The sequence below is a fragment of the Pseudophryne corroboree genome, chromosome 4 (genome assembly GCF_028390025.1).
Source record: "Pseudophryne corroboree isolate aPseCor3 chromosome 4, aPseCor3.hap2, whole genome shotgun sequence".
NCBI lineage: Eukaryota > Metazoa > Chordata > Amphibia > Anura > Myobatrachidae > Pseudophryne > Pseudophryne corroboree.
In genome coordinates this window covers 74955311-74980149 of record NC_086447.1, presented here as the reverse complement: position 1 = coordinate 74980149, position 24839 = coordinate 74955311, and the positions used below count along the sequence as shown (strand labels likewise).

At 40.6% G+C, this 24839-nt stretch overlaps 1 protein-coding gene across 1 annotated transcript in view; it reads right to left on the bottom strand.

Annotated features, from left to right (window-relative positions):
* Window positions 1–24839, bottom strand: part of LOC134910836 (uncharacterized) — an 86505-nt gene that overhangs the window by 20485 nt on the left and 41181 nt on the right. Inside the window, exon 11 of the mRNA XM_063919220.1 lies at window positions 987–1183. Coding sequence (XP_063775290.1) covers window positions 987–1183 — 197 coding nt within the window. The remainder of the gene's footprint in view (window positions 1–986; window positions 1184–24839) is intronic.

Below are 24839 nucleotides of genomic sequence, written 5' to 3'. Positions count from 1 at the left end.
AAAAATTACCACTACTATTTTTACATTGGTGTACTCCACAGAAAATTGGTTTTATGGTATACCTTACCGTAAAATGTGGTGATGTGCCGCTAGACATCCCCACAATGGTCCTAATTCAGATCTGATAGCTGCAGCAAATTTGTTAGATAATGGGCAAAATCATGGAGGTTATTCCGAGTTAATCGCACGCTGCTGATTTTCGCAGTACAGCGATAAGGTTAAAAACCGGCAAAACTGTGCATGCGGCTCAATGGGCATGCGCATCGTACAGGTACAAAGAGCATCGTTGCTGTGCAATGGATCTAGCGTAGTATCCATTCACACAGCCGAACGCAAGGAGATTGACAGAAAGAGGACATTTATGGGTGTCAACTGACCGTTTTCTGGGAGTGGTAGGGAAAACGCAGGCGTGTCCGGGCGTTTGCAGGGAGGGTGTCTGACGTCAATCAAAAAGACTTGAGTGATCGCAAGAGCTGAGTAAGTCCAGCGCTACTCAGAAAATGCACACTTGCAAATTGAAAATACACTGCCCTGTGGGCAGCAACTATGCGTTTGCACAGCTGCTAAAAGTATCTAGCGAGCGATCAACTCGGAATGCCCCCCCCCCCATGTGCACTGCAGGAGGGGGCAGATGTAACATGTGCAGAGAGAATTAGATTTGGGTGTGGTCTGTTCAAACTGAAATCTAAATTGCAGTGTACAAATAAATCAGCCAGTATTTACCCTGCACAGAAACAAAACAACCCACCCAAATCTAACTCTCTCTACAAATGTTATCTCTTTCCCCCAGCAGTGCACATGGTTTTGCCCATTAGCTAACAAATTTGCTGCAGCTATCAGATCTGAATTAGGACCATTGTGGGGTTGTCTAGAGGCACAAAGTACTATTGTTTGGGAAGGAGGGGATTTTTAAAATTCCTAATTAAAGAGTAAAACTCCTTTAAATTATTTAATGGCAATTATGGTAATTAGAATTACGTTATTACCTTTATAAATGTATTATGAGGTTTTCCCATTTCGATCATGTGCATATTCCCAATGATGGGCAGAGGCGTTGGTCCAGGTGGAAAATTCCTGAACTTGTGTTTTTTCCGATTGTTGAAAACATTGGCTAAATATAGGATGACAACAACAGACAGAAGAACTGTGATGGGGTCCATGGTGATCATGTATTCTGAAAAATCTAGAAAGGGAAAACAAAGTTTAGGTCCTTCATAGGGAAACACAATCTATTATCCAAATACAGTGAAAACCATGGTCTATGAAGCCCTGTCTTCTGCCCTGGCTGTTATTGAGATGGCCATATGGGAGAAACAGAACAACCTGCAAGAGTGAAACAAGACTACACAAGTCTTTAGCTAGTTCATAGTACTTAGTTTTAGAGGGTTACCATATGTCCTTACACAAAGTTTATCTACTATATATGGTCTTCTTACAAGCAAATGTTTAGTGGTCCTACCGGTCATGGTAGATGTGCAGGAGCACAGCTACAGTAGTGGGGACAAGCAAGGCATGTACCCAGGGTGACAGAGCGGGGGTTGGGCTCCATTGGGAGGGAAGCCATGGTATGAACAGTCAGCACCAGAAGCATCTAATGCATAGTGATGACCGATTATCACAGTGTTGACACACTGGACGTGCACAGTGTGCAGTTGAAGGGATGAGGGTGGTTGGGGCCAGGCAAAGAGAGGGGATGGAGGCTGTGCAGGGATGTAGGTATGTCCGAACAGTGTCATGAAACTGAGCAGCCACTGCCTGTAAACAATAATGAAGATGCACTCCTAGTTATGCCTCAGTTTAATGTAGGGGAGTGTTGTGTGGGAAAAAAGCTGCCAAATAAAATGTGTGTATTCCTCCTTACTTGGCATGTAGTATAATAGTGATAATTTTCCTGTGCTAAGCTTAGGGAACAGGCTTAGGATTTGAGAAAAGGGGAACCAGGGGAATGAGGGAAAAAATGAAGGCACTAATAAATCTGTAATAAGCAGAGTCATTAATTAAATTTTAAACACAGGTTAGTTTTTATTAATAGATCAGTGCCATAGCAATTTCCGACCCAGTGCTGGCCATACCCCAGAACATGTGATATCATGACTTCATAGTAAAAAGGACTAACAAGTCCTGAAGCATCCTCTGAATTTTCTGGAAGTCACTGATGTTCTCTGTATTATATCATAGTCACTTATGCTTCTTTATTGTATGACAGTAACTGATGATCTTCAACTTTCATAGTGGTCACCTATTCTCTTTGTATTATATGGTAGTCACTCCAGTGCAATGTATGGTGGTCACTTCAATCCTCTGTGTATTATAATGCTGTCACTGTGATGCTTTCTGTATTATATGCTGGTTATTGTAATCTTTTTTGCATTTAATGGCAGTCACTGATTCTCTCTGTATTTTATGGCAGTCACTGTGATGATCTGCATTATATGGCAGTCACATTGATATTTTCTGCATTATATGGTTGCCACTGCAATGATCTCAGCATTATATGGTGGTTAATGCAATGTTCTATTTATTGTACAGTAGTACTGTAAAATATAGCAGTCATTGTGGTGCTCTCTGTATTATATTTTGGCAACTGATTTTTGTATGTATAATATAGAGGTCTCTGTGATGCTCTCTGCATTATACATGGGTCACTGCAAGGCTATCTGTATTATATGTCAGTCCTTGATGCTTTCTGTATTTTATGGGGATCAATGTGATGGGTTAGTGGTCACTGTAATGCTCACTGCATAGTTTGGCAGTCACTGCATGCTCTGTTATGGCTGAAGTAGTTTAGTACAAGCAGAGATTGTTACTGTACACCTTGGCAAATCCATGTTGCACTGTAGATAGGGCAGAAATGTGCAGAGAAATTAAGATGTGGTAGGGGCATATTCAAAATCACATCTAAACTGCTGTGTAAAAAGAAAGCTGCATAGTGTTTGTGGGCTACATGCAAAAGCAGCCAATATTTACCCTGCATGCTAAAATAATAAATGTACTGTATGTGCTCCCCTTGCATTGAAGCATGGTAGTGTATGTCCAGGGACACAGTTAAACTACTGTACTTGCTATTTTTTGCTTTACTCCCAGAATGTGGACCAGAATGTTAATATTTAAACTAAAGGCCAGATGTAGTAAGCGTTGAAAAGTATTAAAGTGGAGAGTAATAAACTACCAACCAATCAGCTCCAAACTAATTTTACAAATACATACTGTAACATGGCAGTTAGGAGCTGATTGGCTGGTTCTTTATAATTTTCCAATGTATCACTTTTTAAACCTTAGTACATCTCCCACTTAGTGTTAATGATGAGCTACAGTAACACACAAGAAAGATCTTAAAAAGTTCTGAAAAAAAAAAAGATATTGCAATTCTTTTTAACCCTTAATGACCCATTGCATGTTTCCGATGTACCCCAGTGATGACACTGGTAAAGTAGACAAAGTAACCCCAAAAAATGTGGTTTTGTTTTTAATTTTTTAATTTTTTCATTACTTAATGATGAAAGTATTATTACAATTATTTTTACCGTATTAGTTAATTATATTATTATTATTATTATTATTTTTTTTTATTAATAAATTAAATAATATAGTTATTAATAAAAAATGAATATTGTCCATTTAAAGGGACAAGGGGTCATAAAGGGTTAGGCTGTATAGCCCCCACTGCAAGTCATTTATTTTTTTATATTTAATGGCCAATATCACAATAATACAATCTCAATCTTAGAAATGACCCATAAGGAATAATACGGATTTTTGTTTTTAAATCAGCAGAAACCTAATACACTTCCTAATGCAAAAAATAATACAGTTATACAAATAGTCATAAATTACAGCAATATCCATTTAGTGAATTGCTACAAGTACTTGTTTTTTTATTAGTAAGTCTGGCTTGTACTGTAATTTATAATACACAAGGGAAATAATTTCATCTTATGTTTATCTGCATAAAAGCAGTATCCTAAGTGGTACTGTAAGGGGTTCAACTGAGTGCTATGCAGAAGAGGGAGGGTGAAAAATCACATCACATATAAAATAAGTTTATAGCTATAAACAGAAATATAACGTACATGTGATGACTTGTATACTGAAATTATGATTATCTAATTATATTGTGTTGATAGAAATCAGCCAAAAAAAGAGGGACAATCAGGAATAAATAGGGATATTATTCTGGTTTTAAGGAGACAGTGTTAATGTATAGTACAGTACATGGCTCTAGGTACAGTAGAAAACGTGTTAGGTAAGAAATATATTACCGTTCATTTTATCTTTGTTCTCCAATAATAATTTTTGCATTGAAATGTCTAAATAAATATTTACATTACTTTAGAGTCTCTAGGGTGTGTACACACGGTGAGATAAATCTGTGAGATTTTGACTAGTCAAAATCTTATGAAAAGTTAGTGCATAGCTCATAGTGTTAGGCAGCGTGCGATACAGATTCGATCCCGATGCGCGCTCCCGCGGGGTCGGTATCGTAAGGCTAGATAGACTGTGCAGGAAAGTCAATCTTGACTATGTAGTGTACAATCTAGTACAAAGTATAGTCAAAATTGGCACTTAGTCAAAATCGTACATAGACAAAATCTCAAGCACAGATAGTCAAAATCTGTACAATCTGTGCTATCTGGGCTCTGGGGGAGTTCAAGGGGAATCGCATAGTCAAAATCGAACATAGCAGGGATCTCACCGTGTGTACACACCCTTAGAAATTCTCATCTCTTATACTAAGATTTAGAGTTCTCCTACTGTGAATGTTGTACAGTGCACAGGTTACACAGGGAGCTGGTTCTGTCTTCTCTCCTCTTGTCTCCTGGTGAAAATCATTTGCTTTTAAACACTCTGAGAATCTTTATGTCTCCTCCTGACCTCGCTGTTGATATTTTGGTTGATAACATTTGCTGTATGACCCCTATTACACAAGCTGTACTTTGCCCAAAAGCATTAGTGTATGTACAGTAATACTTTATAATCACCAGGCTACCAGCGCAGCAATTTATAAAGTTGTAAAACACGTTCAACAAAATAACTCATATGTATCAGTCAACAGAAAACGATGTGAGTTTGCCCCAGAGTTAATGATCCTTCATGTTTTATAGGTATAGGCATTCATTCTCTATTTTTTGTTAGGTTTATGTTTCCTCGGTTGCATCAGAAAAGTAGTTGTGGGTAGAGTCTTGTGTTTTGGTTTTAATTAGAGATGTGCACCGACACCTGTGTTTTGGTTTTAGTGTTGAATCTGTATGTCCCTTGTGTTTTGGATCTGTATTTAGTTTTGCCAAAACCCCATTTGTGTGTCTTGGTTTTCATTTTTGATCTGTATTTTTGACAAAAAAATCATAAAAACCGCTAAAATCACAAAATTTGAGCCTGTTTTTGTTCCTACAGTATTATTAACCGCAATTGTGATATCCCAGTAAAACCTGTGGAACTACAGGTGCCAGCTTGCCTCAGCATCCAGAAAGGATGAGATATGCTGCAGACAGCCCTTACTACAGAAATTAAAGCAACTTGGGTAATAATAGGGGTTAATGCAGCCTAGGGACAATACATTGTTGCCAGCCACAGGTCTCCTTGCTCTCACCCAATTGGATGTCAAAAGAACGGGATGCCCAGGCATGGAATATGGACTGCATCTGGTGGGAGTTGTGTAATGTCAGCATGGAGTGTTCTCTGCAGTGTGTTCAGCTATTAGTAGTGTGAGAGGGGTGGGTGTTGCAGTAGCCCCAGACAGAGTGCACCCTATCTATTGAAAATGAGCAGAACAGAGTGACAGCAGTGTTGGAAGCTGTAAACCTTCACCAGACAGAAGTTAGCAGAGCCCTGGAGCCAAAGACCTGCTGGCAGTACTGATAAAAGCTGCATCCAGTTGACAGCAGAGGGAGATATGAGCTGCCACTACCTTGGAAGCTGTGTGTGGTGAGTCTGAATTCTCTAGTAGTGCACACTATTCACAGACACTACCTTTACTGAACTTTTTCAGACAGTATCTACCTCCTTATGGATGCATGGTGTGAGGGATTATTCAAGTCACCATACCTTGAATTTATACATAAATGGATAGCATTATCATAACTTCGTACATGTAACTAACTTGTGTCCCTACGGTATACCTATCTGTGTAACTTTACTTGCCCCCCCACCCACACACACACACACACCTGCTTACCTGTTACCTACTTGGCTGTTGTATAGCAAACCGAAGACAAATTCCTAGTATACGCAAGTATACCTGGCCAATAAAGCTGATTCTGATTCAGGATTACAAGACTGCTAATAGAGTTTGTCCATATCTAAAGCCACATCATATACCTCTATTGTCTGTAGCTGAGTTCAAGTGCCTGTAAATCGGAAGGTTGTGGACAGGAACTCTCTGTGGAGCTCTGATTTACAGTTATGCATCTGTGCAGTGCAAATGTTTCCTAGGCTGATTGAAGTGTAGTAATATCCTGCTATAGCTTGTACCATGTAAAGTGTTCACTAGCACATCCCTTATCAAAAGAGCACCCTTCAGAGCTGCAACAGTGTTCTGTTACATTGATTCTTGCAACAACTGTGTATTATGGATTATATTCTGATGAGTAGTGAATACTTCTAAAACGCTCTACCTCTAGTGGCTAAAACTAAGCTTAGACCTTTTCTGGGTTTTATATATATGCATATATATCCCGATTCAAATTGCTATTGACATTATACTGGAATCTCTGATTTCACCCTGAACTCACGTGTGCTAGAACTATATTCCAGGGACATTTGTATGTTGAACTGTCATGGTGATATGGTATATACAGTACTTTATGGTTCTTGTTAATGTACTGAGAAATTACTTAAGATTCGAAAAGTCATTCATATTATTTGACATGCTGATTGATTGTGACTATTTCTACTGAAAGTGATTAATATTTACATGCCAAGTTTTCAGATTGAATTCATCGTATTCTACGCTCTTTTATTGCATTGATGTTATTTAAATAAAACGCTTTATAGAGGCCTTAAATGCCATATTCCAGACTGGACTTGTGCTTCTCATCTATATCTCTGAAACTACCAGCGAATATGTAGTGGCGAAGAACTGAGAGACTCAGATCAGGTCAGTGAATTACCTCCACACCTCTCACTGCAAACGGCAGGATATCACACAATAACATCCATTTCCAGTCAAAAATAGTCAATTTTGACCACCTCACAGCTCAATATGTGGTACAGTACTATTCGGCAGGATATATACAGAAGAGCTAGTCTTCACACCCCATGCATATCATTAAGCCTTGAGCACCCATAATCCTGTCACTGGTTAACAGATTGTTCTACTTTTTACCACTTTAGGGGATTTACTAACTGCTGCATAGCAGGAACACCCCACAAAGCCTGCCATTTGGAGACACTCAATTTTTCCCTTGTTAAGGTCGCACTTGCCCATATTTCCTGCTTCCAACACATCAACTTGAACAACTGACTGTTTACTTGCTGCCTAATATATCCCACCCCTTTCAAGGGGCCGCTGTAATGAGCTAATCAATGTTATTCACCAGTCAGTGGTTTAAAAGTTATGGCTGATTGGTGTATAATACATAATACTGATTGGCTTTGTGTCAGTGGTACGTACGTTTCGCTTGTTTTGAAAGGGACTGACATTTTCATTCATTGAGCAAGATTTATTTATTTTTTACTTTGGAGCACTTTTCATGTTTTTAGTATATGTATCCATCTTTGATTTTTTTAAATTATGTAATGTTTTTGATGACTTTTAAATTGAAACAGTTACCATGTCCCCTTGATGTTTTAGCTCTTATTGCTGAAAAGGGTCTAGCAGAAAATTCCTCAAGCGTGGTTGATTAGAGCATCTTTCACAGTGTCATACCCACACAGGATAACTAATTTGTTGGATCCCAGTTGAACGCTGAATACTGCTCCGTACTTCTCTGACATCTGTACAAACAGTAAACATAACAATCAACATATCATTAAAAGAATAATATGAAATGTTTTAAGCTATGACATTAGCTTCTACATTCCACAATCAGCCTACGCAATTATGTTTTAACTTTCACAAATGTTGCTCACTGGCTGCATCCACAATTGCAAAGTCTGTCCAGCATGTGAGGTTTAAATTGTTCTTGTCAAGTGAAAATCATAAACATTTCATCCATAAAATGACTGAATAGATAAATAAATAAATTTGCAGTGGAATTTGAATTATTTTTTAAATCAGAATGTTATATATTTTAATAAATAATAAAGAATACATTTAGAGAATTACTCAAATAAAATAAAAGTTTGTAAAAAAAATAATACTTTGCGAATATTATTATCAAATATTATTGTTAAATGTAGCACACATGATATCTAAAGGAAAAGATTTAGTTCAGCAAAATAAATTTGTTAATTTTGGATGAAGGTAAAGAATGTAATACAATTTTATTAACACAAAAACATTTGTTCTAAATATCGGTTTGTTTCCAATTACAGGAATTATGATAAAGGTAAGAAAATGTTTCTTATTTCACTTTTTATTGCTGCATATAAAGGGGTCTATTTATCAATATGCAGCAATTGTAGATATTTTCCATTGCTATTCATCATAGTAATTTAAAATATATCATCACAATTTACTATAAAAGCTTGCCTACAGTGATGCCAGACAATTTTAGGGATATTTTTACGGTGTGGTTTTTTTTAGAACTGGTGATATTACCCATAGCAACCAATCAGATTCTAGCTATTATCTTCTAGAAGCAGCTAGATAAGTGTTAAGTGGAATATGATTGGTTGCTATGGGCAATGCCTCTGTCTGATTGACAGGCAGAGGCGTTCACGGGACGGCAATGCTCCATTTCCAAGGCGGATATGGGCCGTTGCAGGGATGCCTGTCAATCAGACAGAGGCGTTTGCAAATACTGTGGGGGAAGCTGCATTAAATGCAGACACATGCACAGGAGATGTGCCCGCATCGCCATAGCAATTATTGCGGTTGGATCGCGATTTGCTATTCAACCTGAATAAGGTCCTATAATACTTAGAGTCTTCTGCGTATGCACAATCCAGATTTGGCATGAGGAAAGGCAAACACCTTCAATACTCAGCAAGAGGCGGACGGGATTTATTAAATATGTATTAAACATGCGGTTTTTCCCTAATCCATCAGCAGATCGTCTATCACATTAATGGGCCTACCAATTATTTATTACTAATAGCAATAATGGGATGAGAATTTGTGTGTGGTGTAAATTAACAATCTGCCACCAGCTGCAGAAAACTTTTTGAATCACCCAAGTTTTCTCTATGTACAAAAAATATAATGATGTCCAAGTGCTTTAGTAATCAGTTCAATGATTTTTATCTTTGGATAGTTTCAATAAATTTTGGAAAAATTACCACTACTATTTTTACATTGGTGTACTCCACAGAAAACTGGTTTTATGGTATACCTTACCGTAAAATGTGGTGATGTGCCTCTAGACATCCCCACAATGGTCCTAATTCAGATCTGATAGCTGCAGCAAATTTGTTAGCTTATGGGCAAAACTATGGGGGTTATTCCCAGTTGATCGCACGCTGCCGATTTTCGCAGTGCAGCGATAAGGTTAAAAACCGGCAAAACTGTGCATGCGGCGCAATGGGCATGCGCATCGTACGGGTACAAAGAGCATCGTTGCTGTGCAATGGATCTAGCGTAGTATCCATTCACACAGCCGAACGCAAGGAGATTGACAGAAAGAGGGCGTTTATGGGTGTCAACTGACCGTTTTCTGGGAGTAGTAGGGAAAACGCAGGCGTGTCCGGGTATTTGCAGGGCGGGTGTCTGACGTCAATTCCGGCATCAAAAAGACTGAAGTGTTCGCAAGGGTTGAGTAATTCCAGCGCTACTCAGAAACTGCACAAAATGTTTTTGCAGAGCTCGACTGCAAAGGCGTTCGCACACTTGCAAAGCAAAAATACACTGCCCTGTGGATGGCAACTATGCATTTGCACAGCTGCTAAAACCCCCCCATGTGCACTGCAGGAGGGGACAGATGTAACATGTGCAGAGAGAATTATATTTGGGTGTGGTGTGTTTAAACTGAAATCTAAATTGCAGTGTAAAAATAAAGCAGCCAGTATTTACCCTGCACAGAAACAAAACAACCCAACCAAATCTAACTCTCTCTACAAATGTTATCTCTGCCCCCCTCCCCTGCAGTGCACATGGTTTTGCCCATTAGCTAACAAATTTGCTGCAGCTATCAGATCCGAATTAGGACCATTGTGGGGTTGTCTAGCGGCACATCGCAGAGAATTGAATCACTCCCAAAGTGTTGTTAGAGTGTATCTAACCCCTACCTTATTTAAGAAAAAAAATATTCATTAACTTGTAAAAATGGCACACCCTAAACCTAGCAAAAGTTACTCTTTAAATCCAATTCAGATACATTTATAAAGAGTTTTAACTAACATTGCAATCATTAACAAAATGTGAAGTATACCAGAACAATTAGCTTGTACAGTATCTGCATAGATCAAGTTGCATAATGAAAGAGATCAGTAACTTTTTGTACAGATTGTGTACCTTGATATAGTGTTAGCTAATGAGTAATATATTTAAGAAATGGTAGATATATCCTTTGAATGTAAAGGTAGTTTTCAGGGATAGAATGTTGGTGGGGGTCCCTCAATTACTATTAAAATCATGCCGTGCCAATCTGGGGACACTCAAGCGCCAATGGTGATCTGCAGGGACTCTATCTATAGGTGGGAGGCAGGACCATGCTGAATAGAGGGAGTATTGGTGGTCTCTACATAAAGTACTATTGTTGGGGAAAGAGGGGATTTTAAAAATGTCTAATTAAGTAGTAAAACTCCTTTAAATTATTTAATGGCAATTATGGTAATTAGAAGTACGTTATTACATTTATAAATGTATTATGAGGTTTTCTCATTTCGATCATGTGCATATTCCCAATGATAGGCAGAGGCGTTGATCCAGGTGGAAAATTCCTGAACTTGTGTTTTTTTCCGATTGTTGAAAACATTGGCTAAATAAGTTGTCAAGAACAGACAGAAGAATTGTGATGGGGTCCATGGTGATCATGTATTCTGTAATATCTAGAAAGGAAAACAAAGTTTAGGTCCTTCATAGGGAAACACAATCTATTATCCAAATGCAGTGAAAACCATGGTCTATGAAGACATGTCTTCTGCCCTGGCTGTTATGGAGACGGACATATGGGAGAAACAGAACAATCTGCAAGAGTGACACAAGACTACACAAGACTTTAGCTAGTTCATAGTACTTAGTTTTAGAGGGTTACCATATGTCCTTACACAAAGTCTATCTACTATATATGGTCTTCTTACAAGCAAATGTTTAGTGGTCCTACCGGTCATGGTAGATGTGCAGGAGCAGAGCTACAGTAATGGGGACAAGCAAGGCATGTACCCAGGGTGACAGAGCGGGGGTTGGGCTCCATTGGCAGGGAAGCCATGGTATGAACAGTCAGCACCAGAAGCATCTAATGCATAGTGATGACCGATTATCACAGTGTTGACACACTGGACATGCACAGTGTGCAGTTGAAGGGATGAGGGTGGATGGGGCCAGCCAAAGAGAGGGGATGGAGGCTGTGCAGGGATGAGGAAGACAGAGTAAGTCAGAAAGAAGGGAGGCAGGGATGTTTAGGGAGCAAGTATCCGGGAAGTGGGTCTGTGAAGGAAGGAGGGAGGTATGTCCGAACAGCGTCATGAAACTGAGAAGCCACTGCCTGTAAACAATAATGTCAGCATGGAGTGTTCTCTTCAGTGTGTCCAGCTAATGGTAGTGTTAGAGTGGTGGGTGTTGCAGCAGCCCCAGACAGAGTGCATCCTATCTATTGAAAGTGAGCAGAACACAGTGACAGCAGTTTTGGAAGCTGTAAACATTCACCAGACAGATGTTAGCAGAGCCCTTGAGCCAAAGACTTGCTGGCAGTACTGATAAAATCTGCATCCAGTTGACAGCAGAGGGAGATATGAGCTGCCACTACTTTGGAAGCTGTGTGTGGTGAGTCTGAACACTCTAGTACTTCACACTATTCACATACACAGCATTAATTGAACTTGTTCAGACCATATCAACGTCCTTAAAGTGTACCTCACAGTGTAATGAGACAGTCCTCAGCCAGAGCCACAGTTAAGCACTAATACCTGCTGCATATAGAGACTGAGAGACTTTTGGTTAGACAGAAAAGGGGAGCACCAAGCACGTATTAGCAGCATATAACCTGCCTCGCCCTCCCAGTATGATACAAGCTGTAAGCCAAGTGCATACCCTGCCACAGCCTGCATGGTGTGAGGGATTATTCAAGTCACCATACCATAAATGTGTAAATAAATGGATAGCACTATCATACCTTCAGGATTACAAGACTGCTAATACAGTTTGTCCATCTCTAAAGCCACACCATATACCTCTATTGTCTGTAGCTGAGTTCAATTGCCTGTAAATCAGAGGGTTGTGGACATGAACTTCCTGTGGTGCTCTGATTTACAGTTATGCATCTGTGCAGTACAAATGTTTCCTAGGCTGATTGAAGTGTAGTAATATCCTGCTATAGCTTGCACCACGTAAAGTGTTCACTAGCACATCCCTTATCAAAAGAGCACCCTTCAGAGCTGCAACAGTGTTCTGTTACATTGATTCTTGCAACAACTGTGAATTATAAATTATATTCCGACGAGTAGTGAATACTTCTAAATCGCTCTACCATCTGGTGGCTTAAACCAAGCTGAGACCTTTTCTGGGTTTTATATATATATATGCATATATATCCCGATTCAAATTGCTATTGACATTATACTGGAATCTCTGATTTCACCCTGAACTCACGTGTGCTAGAACTATATTCCAGGGACATTTGTATGTTGAACTGTCATAGTGATATGGTATATATGGTTCTTGCTAATGTACTGAGATATTTTTTTAAGATTTGAAAAGTCATTCATATTATTTGATATGAAGATTGATTGTGACTATTTCCACTGAAAGTGATTAATATTTACATGATGTTTTCAGATTGCATTCATCGTATTCTACGCTCTATTATTGCATTGATGTTATTTAAATAAAATGCTTCAGAGAGGCCTTAAATGCCATATTACAGACTGGACTTCTCATCTATATCTTCAAAAACTACCAGTGAATCTGTAGTGGAGACCGTAACTCGATGACTTGGCCAAAGAACTGAGAGAACCAGATAAGGTCAGTGAATTACCTCCACATCTCTCACTGCACATGGCAGAATATCACATTTGGCATCACTAAGAACAGGATTCGGAGAGTAAAAGTAAAAAAAAGTACACAGCCAAGAAGATGCCCACAGAACAAGTAGACCCAGCAGCGGGACCATCAGGTGACGGGCAACAACAGTAACCTGCCCCAATGGCGCAGATTAACCCAAACACTATGCCGGATTTACAATGGGGCGGATGGAGCTGCAGCTCCAGGCCCCCAATTAAAAAAGGCCCACTGCTCACAGGATCTGCTGTGTACTGCTGGAGACAGGAAAATGCATTTATAGCCTGCCAACAGCCACCTATAGCTCCGCCTCCGCCCACTCTCACTGCATCCCGCCAGCCACCACTCACACCGCATCTCTGCCGCTCTCTGCCAGCCACCACTCACACCGCATATCCCACCTCTGACCATCTGGCGGGTCGGAGGGGTGACCAGAGGCATCTCCCTGCACAGGCTTCTAATGCCGGAAATAATACTGTTATACATAGAGGCACAGTTTCTCATGGTAGCGCCTCCTCTGTTTTGCGACTTTACAGAAACGCCATCACACCACTGCTCTCAGACGTGAAGGTAGTCTGCAGGATTTGTAACAGGAGTGTGATGCTGCTGTCTGCTGCTGATCAGAGATGACTGCCGGGCTGCTGCAAATCGGGGATGGGGTCCGTGTCCTGCAGCTTCAGTCTATTAGGGCAGTGCCCTTGAAAAAGATATGAGTGCACCCTCCACTGACTGAAGACTTTAATGTGCATAATGTTTTATTTGTGATATATGTGCTTTTATATATATATATATACATATATATATATATATATATATATATATATATACAGTATATCAAAACAATATTCTTCCTCTGCGCTGATAAGTGTAGTATACTTAATGCAAATGACTGCACTGGATGTAGGAATGGCAGCCTTATTCTTCTAAATTCCCTGTTCGAAAGAATTGAAAAAAAGAATATATAACACAATAGAAGAATTGGCGCCCACAATACATATCAATACTTAATAATGTAAACAAACCCTTTTAAAAAACTTTACTCCTAAAACATAATGGTGACATGTTCCATCTAAAAACTTTTATTATTGTAAAAACATACAATCAATATTTGTACATAGAAAAAGTGGTAACTCGATTCACCCTTTTTACAGATCAATGACCACAGTAGCAATTTACAGGTGATATTCTGTAATATCCACTTTTTCTTTTATATGAGCTTCATAAGAAGACAACACAACGTGTTTCGTCTTTTCTCCAAGACTTCATCAGGGATGGATCTCAACTAAATGGTAGGTATGAATAGTATATAGAACCACAATCTCAACGGCTCATTCGTGAATGCTTGATGACAAGACCGTATATGTCCCTAGGACTTCAAATTGGCCAATCAGTCAAGCCTTGTAGTGAGACAATTTGCACATGGAAAATCAGATGCTTAGGTTCAAAGACAAATCACTTAGTAGGCGAACCTTGTAGTAAAACAATTTGCACATGGAAAATCAGATGATCAGGTTCAGAGACAAATCACTTAGTAGGCGAACCCTCAAAATATCTGCAAATGTGGCTCAGATGCTGATGAAAGACAGCGTATTCTTGGACTTCAAGGAAGCAGCAATCAGGGTGATGGGCATCACCAATGAATGTAACCCAGAGTTCCCAGAACTACCATAGTCCGGTGAATATGCATGCCCACAAGGAACCACATGCTCCGAGTTCAGGATAGGAGACAAAGAGCAAAGAAACTGTGTTAAAAGGCACCCAGTCCTCATTTGCGGACCCAGTTCAAGCTTTGAGAAGACAACTGGAGCACTTAATGACAGGAATGGTTTAGGTGCGTCAAGAACTGCGCAACATTGCGAGCCAACGGTCCCCTAGTCCTATTGAGCATAGATGGAGGACAGAGCAAAGACAACCATCTGATGAATGGCAAAATGTGCCCAGAAGGAATTGGAGGAGACCAATGGACCAGTTTGATGGCCAAGGGCGACCAATCTGCAGACAATGCCAGAGAGCGGGCCACATAGAAAGAAATTGTAGCTGCCCAGAGACTTTAAACACCAACTTGCTGAGATCATGGGTTAGCCCTTGGGGGGAGCAAGAAGAGTAGATCCTGACCCTGAATGCTGAGGGCCCCAGTACATTGGACAGTGCCCTATGATTCCAGTCACCATCGATGGTGTTGAGACACAGGCGATGCTGGAAACCAGTTTACAGATCACCAACATACAGGTTGCAACCTTCCAGCAACCTTGGGGGAACAGACAGTTATTGTTGCCTACATCCTCCTCGCTAGCAATGGCCTCGATATCTCTTGCGTTGGCTACTGTGAAGTGGATATGAAGATTGGAGAAATGCTTCTACCACGACCTAGCTGCCTGGTGACTGAGGCGTGTAATGAGAATACACCTCCGATTATTCTAGGGATAAATGTTATGCAGAAAGTGCCCAGAAGGACTTGTGTCCGCGTTGCAAAGATAATTGTCAAAAACAACATTGTGGGGTCAGTGGGCCCTAAGAAGGACTGTTAAAGTGCTGCAGGGACATCAAAGGTTCATGTGCACCAGTGAAATCGAGAAAGTATGACTCATAGACAGCAAACCCATCAAGCTACGACACAACTCAGAGACTATCTTGTGGGGCAAGACCTTGTGAATGCTGATTTACATACAGGATAAAAAGCAACACTTTAAAAAGACATTTCATACACTTTAAATAAAGCCGCTGTGGCCGCTATACTTAATCCTCAACCTACGTACTTATTACACCATTAGCGTACAGAGCCTCGTACTGTGTACATACTTTGCATACAAACGCAGCGCTGGCTGTACAAAGTACAGTCAGCGCGTACACACCCAAAGATACACTGTGAACCCTTAACAGCTATGCATGTGATAGTAATACACTTATAACCTTAGCATGGAAAGGAAAACACGACACCAGTTTGTATTTAAAATTCCATGTTCCGACACCACAACATATTATTACTGAAAGGGGGTTACAATAACAAAGCAACATAATACAAAAGAATAATGGCTACAGTCAATGGTACATACGTGTTTGGATTTCGCCGCGCTACCCAGTCTGGTCCTCAGTCATCTAGATAGATAACTTTTAGAGTCTTCTGTGACCCGGCCAGCAGCTGGCTCCTTTTATACAATCTTCCAAAACTTAACACAATGGATACTGTCATTTACAGTACAGGAGAGGTCATAGGTTGGTTTGAATAGGTGGGCGATGTCTGTTCCAGATGCACTTGTGGGTGGTCTCCTCTGGGTTCCTGCCGCATACCTAATGTACAGTAAATACAGTTTATATCTATATTCTGCTCCTGCACATAACTATTTGCAGGAACGTGCGATCTGCTGCAAACCCACACCAGAATATTACCCTTAAAATACCCTACAGCTGGATACCAAACACCACCTTATAACCTTGTTCTGTCCCCTCTTATCCTGTAAAGGTGAATCCCTTTGTTCTGATACCATTTAAACTGTTTTAACTTGCTGGTGTGGTGCAGGGAGACTATGTGCACATTGTGCACTATTTGGATTAAATATGTAACGTGTTTTGATGGCTTTTCCATGCGTTTACAAACTCTACCGTAAATACTCATAGCACACGCTAATGTGAAGGACCGCGGGTGCGACCAAACGTAAATTGCGAATATGCACATGCATGGCAGAAAAAGTACATGCACGGAGGCCATCTGTGTGTAGTTTGTATGTGATGTGTGTACTGCAATATTTTTCGAATTTGACAGTCCACCCTTTGGCAGTCACCAATAACTGCCGCTATCTAATCAATAAACAGAAAAATATTTATACAATATCTACAGAAGCTTGGATGGTCGGGGAGAGTTGTAGGTGGGAAATATATGACCTAGTGGGATAGTAAAAGCATGTATGTATGAATCCATGTCTGAGGGGCATGTATCATTGTGCCGTATATGTAATAAGCTTCGAGGTATTGCGAAGTATACATTAAATCCTTCTCATCCTGTATTAAGGGTCTGTAAATGGGCCAACAAACACTACCGAGCTCTTTTCGGCTTCTTGTTCCAACAAATGGGGTGCACATTTAGTTGATGATACATGGAGGGGGAAACATATGTGAATGCTAGTATATGTGGATATCACCTGTCGACTATGTGTGCCATTAGTTGGAGGTTGTAGAGATGAAGATAAGACACATATATAAAAATACATTCACGTAAACATTTTGGGTAGGGATGATGTCTTTTCCGGTTGGATGTATCTGGGCAGAGGGGGAGACAAAGAAAAATGGGTGAAAGAAACAGACCATGAAATTCATTTGCTATCCTTATCATAACACTGTCTCTATGGATGGGTTGTAAATTAAATCTGCTACTATGACAGCGCCCTCGCTCCTTAGACTCATCAAATTTGTGCCGTGCTTGCACCGCGGTAGAATTTGAACACACCTAAATATCGAACCAATAATTATGACGACTCCCAGCATACAAAAGAGAAACTTCCCTACTCTCATAATTACATTTTAAGCCCACTCTCCTAAACCTGAGAACCATTTGCATGGGTTCAACCATGAGACCCAGCTGGTCAGTTCATTACTCACAGTCGCTCAGGTAAGGTTGTGCTTCCTCTTGAACTCCCACTTCAACTACAAGATATAGTCCATCATTTGATCGTTGATCTCCGTTGGGTCGTTAGTGCTGTTTGTAATATACGTACAATATTTCACACCATATTGAGTTGCCAGAGTAACACAGTACCCACCTGTCACGGCTGTGACATAATTAAGGACCATTCTTTGCTGAATCAGTTCCTTCTTGTAAGCTTGTAACTCCCTTCCTGTATACCTGAAGGTGTCATCATACATCTCAGTGATATTATCTATCAAGTTCGCTAGCGCATGGATAAACCTATAATTTATAGTTCCTCTGGTAGTACGGGTAATGTATAATGCGAGAAGGAACTGAATCCTGGTGGATTCGTGGATCAAATTGGAGGTTGCCTGCTCTACCCGATCTATGAGGTAACATAGTAACATAGTATCTGAGGGTGAAAAAAGACAATTGTCCATCGAGTTCAACCTATTTGTGGTCTCCTATGCATGATGATTTGACTAAAATTTCTGACTGATGCTGCTGTCAGCTGTTGCATTTTATCCCTATTTATAGTAACTATAATGCATGACTATGCACCATACCACTAGATATCCTTATCCATTAGGAATGTATCTAATTTAATGCATGCTAATATCTTATTAGCCTTCTTTGCTGAAGTCCTACTTTGGGTACTACTGCTTAGCTTGCTATCTATGAGGACACCTAAGTCCTTTTCCAGTACAGAATCCCCTAATTTTACCCCATTTAGTAGGTAGGTGTAATTTTTGTTCTTGTTACCACAGTACATTACCTTACACTTGTCTATGTTGAAGAGCATTCTCCATTTGGCTGCCCATGCTTCTAATTTAACTAAGTCATTCTGAAGAGACTTGGCATCCTCCTCTGTATTTATAGCCTTACACAATTTGGTATCATCTGCAAAAATTGACACCATGCTCTCTAGACCTTCTGTTAGGTCGTTAATGAAAATATTGAACAATAGCATTCCTAATACTGAGCCTTGAAATGGTGTCTCTTGATGATGTGTTCATAGTGAGTATGAGTATAAGGAGCCTGAGCACTGCTGTGAACGTCTTTCATTTTATCATGGGTTAGGGTTATGACCTCCGGTAGTACTCTCCCAATATAACACAATACCTCTGAGCTTGGGGCAAGCCACTTGTACGCCTTCCTCCCACATATGAAATAGGCATCATCTGGGAGAACATCGGGGACAAAATATAACATCACCATATTACAAATTTTCCAAGTAAAGAAACCAATCCCTAGTTCTCCCATCTGCTCAGCACAAGTATCGGGCTGGATGATATCAGCACAATACCCTGACGATACTTTTCCAACCCACATGGTCTTGCTTCCACGTGTATACCTATACTGAAAATAACTTCCACTGTTGGCTATTTGGCATACAAGTTCAGAGTCTATGGGTATCCTATCAGCTCTGTGTGAAAAGGTCATTGTCTGATTATTCCACGTCACTTCCCAATTTCCCGGTTTTCGGTAATTGGAAATATTAAAACACAATAAGAACCTGTCTACATGATACTGGTGGAGCTTCAAACTAGGGGGCCTAGAGATATTGAATTTCTTGGCCACTGGTCTCCCTCCCCACAATTTGAGTACCTCATATATTGCTAAAGGGTATGGTACTAATCCTGACTTACTCTGACCTTGAGGTACTTGTGAGCACACCCAGCATTCTGTCTGGTTTAAGACCTAACCCACTAGTGAGTGGTAATCACTCAACGGATGGCGGTCCATGTCGATATTAAGGTTGGACTGACATCTCTGGAAGCACCCATCCTCTACTATATTCTCACAATTCCTACAAATACATTATTCATTAGACAATAACCCTTCACAGTGCCTCCGAGCTACCTGACTACCAGAGCGCCTTCTGATGCCAGCCTTTACTAGAGTGATGTGCTGCTCCTGAGATCCTACAAATTCATACTCGCCATCAGAACCCATTCCAGATCCCTGCTCGACCTCTCTGGGACCCTCACCAAAACCAACTGTCCTGATCAAAACCAGAATTAGTAACAGAACCCGCAACGCAGTCTCTTGTGATCGATCCATTTCATTAGGGGAAAGGAGGAAAATAAGAAGGAGAAAAGAAAGGAAAATGCAGGGGGAGGTGAAAAAAAGAAAATGGTGCGACAACCGTTCTAGATCTTGTTGCTCTCTGTGCTCAGATGCACTTCAACAGTCTGTATGTAAAGGCAAAAAGGTACTGGCTGCCAGGGTGAAGAGGGACAGAAAAGAAAGCAGAACAGAGGTCAATGACAGTGAAGAATTTTGCAGTAGAGGGAATTTGCATGAGGATGACCCCTCCCCCCATTTTTCACAGGGAAGATGGGACTATTGGCAGTGCTGGACTTCCTGACTAGGATGCCCTGCTGTAGCAGCTTCTCTATGATGGGGTACACTCCTAGTTCTACCTCTGGCTTCAGAGGATACTGAGGTATTTTTGGAGCTATCCTACCATCTTTTACTTGTACTACTACTGAAGCTACATTCGCCATCAATCCAGTGTCTTGTACATCTTTGGTCCAAATGGAACCCGGTATTTGTGAGATCATTTCCTCTACCTTTGATGGACACTTGTCTATAACAGTAGAATGCGGTATTAGCCTTTGAGGGGTGTCTAATATATCTTGCACTTCTTGAGCGTGGTTCTCAGGTATATCCAAGAAGACACCCTCAGTAGTACAATATATGACACACCGCATTTTACACAATAAGTCTCTGCCAAGTAGATTAGTCGGAGCCGATGCAACCAACAGAAAATAATGTATGGTTTGCAAGGGCCCTATCGTAATCTCTGCAGGTCTACTCAAAGGGTATTGTTGCACCGTTCCTGTTACTCCCATTGCCGAAATCATTTTTCCCGTGGTCTTTATACCTGATGTGGAATTCAACACTGACCAGATACATCAACCGTGACCTCAGGTTCGCTTCCAAGGCTAGCAATCAATTTCACTGGCTGCAGACTACAGGTGTGGCCCAACCCCTATTGTATATTGGGACCCTCCTGCAGCACATTGGCAGCTACAATATGTGAGGGGGGTAGTCTCCTTGTTTCCCCTGCATGTGGCTCGTAATTTCTCCTAGGTGGTCCCTGATCCCAATTATGTGAGTTGTAGTGTGGTTCGTATACTGGTCTAGGGGGTCGGTATACGTTATTTGTCCCACTGCTCCTACAATCCTGGGCAAAATGTCCTTCCTTGTTACAAATGTAAAATTTTCTAGGTCTTTTCCAAACAGCAGGGGTCTGGGATTTTGGCTGATGGGGTTTTGCTGTAAGAGCCTGTATACTTACCGTCATCAGCTTATCCCCCTTTAACTCCCTGTGCTTACTGATGTTCCTATCGTGCTCGACAGCGGACTCTCTCAATGCAGATACCTCTCCAGTTAGGTAGAGAGGTATGTACTCTTGTTCTCAGTGCCTCCTTTAACCCGTCCATTAATACAGTAACAGATACCTCCCTGTGATGTACATTATCTTTAATGTCCTCGATCCCAATGTATCTAACTATTTCCTGCAGTGCTCGATGGAAATATTCGGATGCCGTTTCACCTTCCTTTTGTCTTATGGAGAAAATGTTATTACATTAGACAACAGTAGGGAAATACACTCCTAGTTGCAGATTGATTTGCTTTACGTTCTCCTGATTGTATTCATCAGTGAGAGGTACTTCTGCATCTAAATTACTGTCTGCTATGAATTTCGTGGTGTCAATATTTGAGGGTAAACAAACTCGTAGCACTGTTCGCCAATCTTTATTTGTAGGCTCATGGGCATTACCTAACTCCTTAATGAATCTCTGGCATCCGACTAGATCTTTTCTGGGATCGGGAAATTCAGACATAATTGACCTTAACTCTGCCCGGGCCAGGGACAATGCATGGCAATGTTCCTGATGGGAGTTACTCCCTGATTGTCAGTTTTCCCATTGGGAACTGCAATTACCCTGACAGGATTTAATTCAATTACATCCTTCTAGTTTTATTCTATAATGTGGGGAGCTATAGTTTCTGCATAATGTATGGTACCGTACTTACCTGTGGACACAACCTCACTTATCCCTCCACTAGGTGGCCTTGCTACAACTCTTGATGGTTGGCCCGTGCCCACCTGAGTATCTTGTATGGTGACTGCTAGAGAGAGTGCCGATATCGTGCTGGGATCATCTTCCTGCTCACAATCCTAGGGAAAATGTAAAATGGGATACAGCTGGCAAGGGTTAGCGTTAGTACATTTATAATCACATTCCTATACTGTACCAATGCACCATTGCTTGTAGCCATTTTCTCCCCAACAATATATGATGGTGGTGTTGCGGTCACCATTGTTTTCCCGCTAGGTTTGGAACCTGCTGCGCGAGCTAATTCCCTTTGCATCTCCCCCTCTTGCTGCCATAAATTTAAACAATGTATGTCTAATCCTTTGTTTTCCGGATTTTATCAGACATATCCTTATCCTTAAGTTCTGCAATACCTCTGGTTCAAAGTTGCCTACCTTAGGGAATGATACCCTATCTTTGTCAGTCATACGTACCCACTCATTGCATAAAACTTCCGTGTGTGAATGATATTTTTCACACATGATAAACCTTGCTGACCCTTTCGGCCGCAATTCTGACCTTGTCGGTCCTAACTCTTCTGCCTGAACCCTGCACAAACGTCTCTCACTTGAGCAACTGGCTCCCATATTTGTGGGTCTTTTTAATAACTAAAAAAAATTCCCACAAACACCAAAATACTCAATGTAAGTAGACGGTGGAAGTAACTCCAGGCACCTTCCACTCGCTCTCGCCCACGTTGGCAAGTATTAACATACACTGTTGATAGTGAAGGCGATGTACCCAACTTAGGGCTCCTATCAGACCTTACAGCACTGTAATTTCTTTAGCTGGAAGTTCTATTGGAATATTTTCCTGAGAGGCAGCCAAAAATTCCTTTTCAGTATGTTTCAACTGGAATTGTTTATAGGGTGAACAACAGAGAAATTAGATAACTACCCTTCACCCTTTCCAGTGAAGCCCACCAGGGAGATTTCTCAACGTTATCAAAGAAAAACCCCTTTGTCTATACAATCACATCTGCGTATGCTTTACCACAGCGCATATGACACAATGGTATCATGTTGTGCTGTGTAGAACACACGGACATGTGATGCAATAGCATAGCCTATAGATACTAGTTATCTATATGCCCTGCTATTGCTGTAGACCACTTAGCCTAGACCACTCCAGACCACTTAGTTGTATGGGATTACTAAGACCATTAAGACCACTAAGACCACTTAGTCACGCAAGGTAGTGAACCCTACGACACTGGGCCTCTACTAACCCAGTGTTACCACTCCAGCCACTTAGACCACTTAGACCACTAACTCCACTTTCACTCACTAAATACGCTTTGTTTTTCTGTACAAATTTTTTTCACTCATTCCGATTGGCAGCTTTACCCCCAGAGGCAATACAGTTTAAACAAAAGTTTTATACTAATCTGCTTTAGAAACCAGGTAGTTTTGTGCTATTGTAGCATGGCTACCGTCCCACCTTTTAACTAAACGACACTATTGTGTAATTTGTACTTAGCGCCAGCACTCTTACACACTTTGCATAAACACGCGACCGTGCGTGTCTTTTACTCTTCGTGTGCAGTCCTGTACTTTGTCTGAGACATGTGTATAAAACCATGCGTCCGCAATAAACAAACCACACAGTCTCTATAAATGTGTACAATACTAACTATAATCGCTCACTTAACACAACACACAGTTTTTTTCTGTATAAACCTTTACAACCAGGCCAGAACTGCATTTGTGTCTTTACACTTACTTCCTTAAATACTGTTATTTGAGTTGTAACTGTATAGCAACAAATGTATCGGTTTCACACAGATCTAAATGAATCTAGCAATCTGTCTTGTGGAAACAATGTGAGAGGGTATGCAAAGTATGGGTGTCCTTTGTGTACGCTTTTTGGTGCCCAAAAAATTAACAGATTTTTAAATAGCTTTTTTTCCGGTGTTTTACTGGTTCTAAAAGCACCTCTGCAAACCATACAGAGCAGACGTCATCTAATCAGCACACAAGTAGGGTTTTCAGTGTATCCAACGACCAAGAAAAGGTTATATAGGATACCTTCTTTTCGCCCTTTGCTGATAGATTAAGTCTGCTATGACCTGTTAGGCTGTGAGTATGTGGAAACCAGACGATGGCCCAATTGTAAATGCTGATTTACTTAAAGGATAAAAAGCAACACTTTAAAAAGACATTTCATACACTTTAAATGTACCCTTAACAGCTATACATGCGATAGTAATACACTTATAACCTTAGCAGGGAAAGGAAAACACGAGACCAGTTTGTATTTAAAATGCAGAGTTCCAACACCACAACATATTATTACTGAAAGGGGGTTACAATAACAAAGCAATACAATACAAAAGAATAATGGCTACAGTCAATGGTACATACGTGTTTGGTTTTCGCCGCCCTACCCAGTCTGGTCCTTGGTCATCTAGATAGATAACTTTTAAAGTCTTCTGTGACCAGGCCTGCAGCTGGCTCCTTTTATACAATCTTCCAAAACTTAACACTATGGATACTGTAATCTCTTTGTCCATTGGACACAGGAATAGTCATTTACAGTACAGTAGTGGTCATAGGTTGGTTTGAATAGGTGGGCGATGTCTGTTCCAGATGCACTTGTGGGTGGTCTCCGCTGGGTTCCCGTCGCATACCTAATGTACAGTAAATACAGTTTATATCTATATTCTGCTCCTGCTCATAACTATTCGCAGGAACGTGCGATCTGCTGCAAACCCACACCGGAATATTACTCTTAAAATACCCTACAGCTGGATACCAAACACCACCTTATAACCTTGTTCTGTCCGCTCCTATCCTGTAAAGGTGAATCCCTTTGTTCTGATACCATTTAAACTGTTGTAACTTGCTGGTGTGGT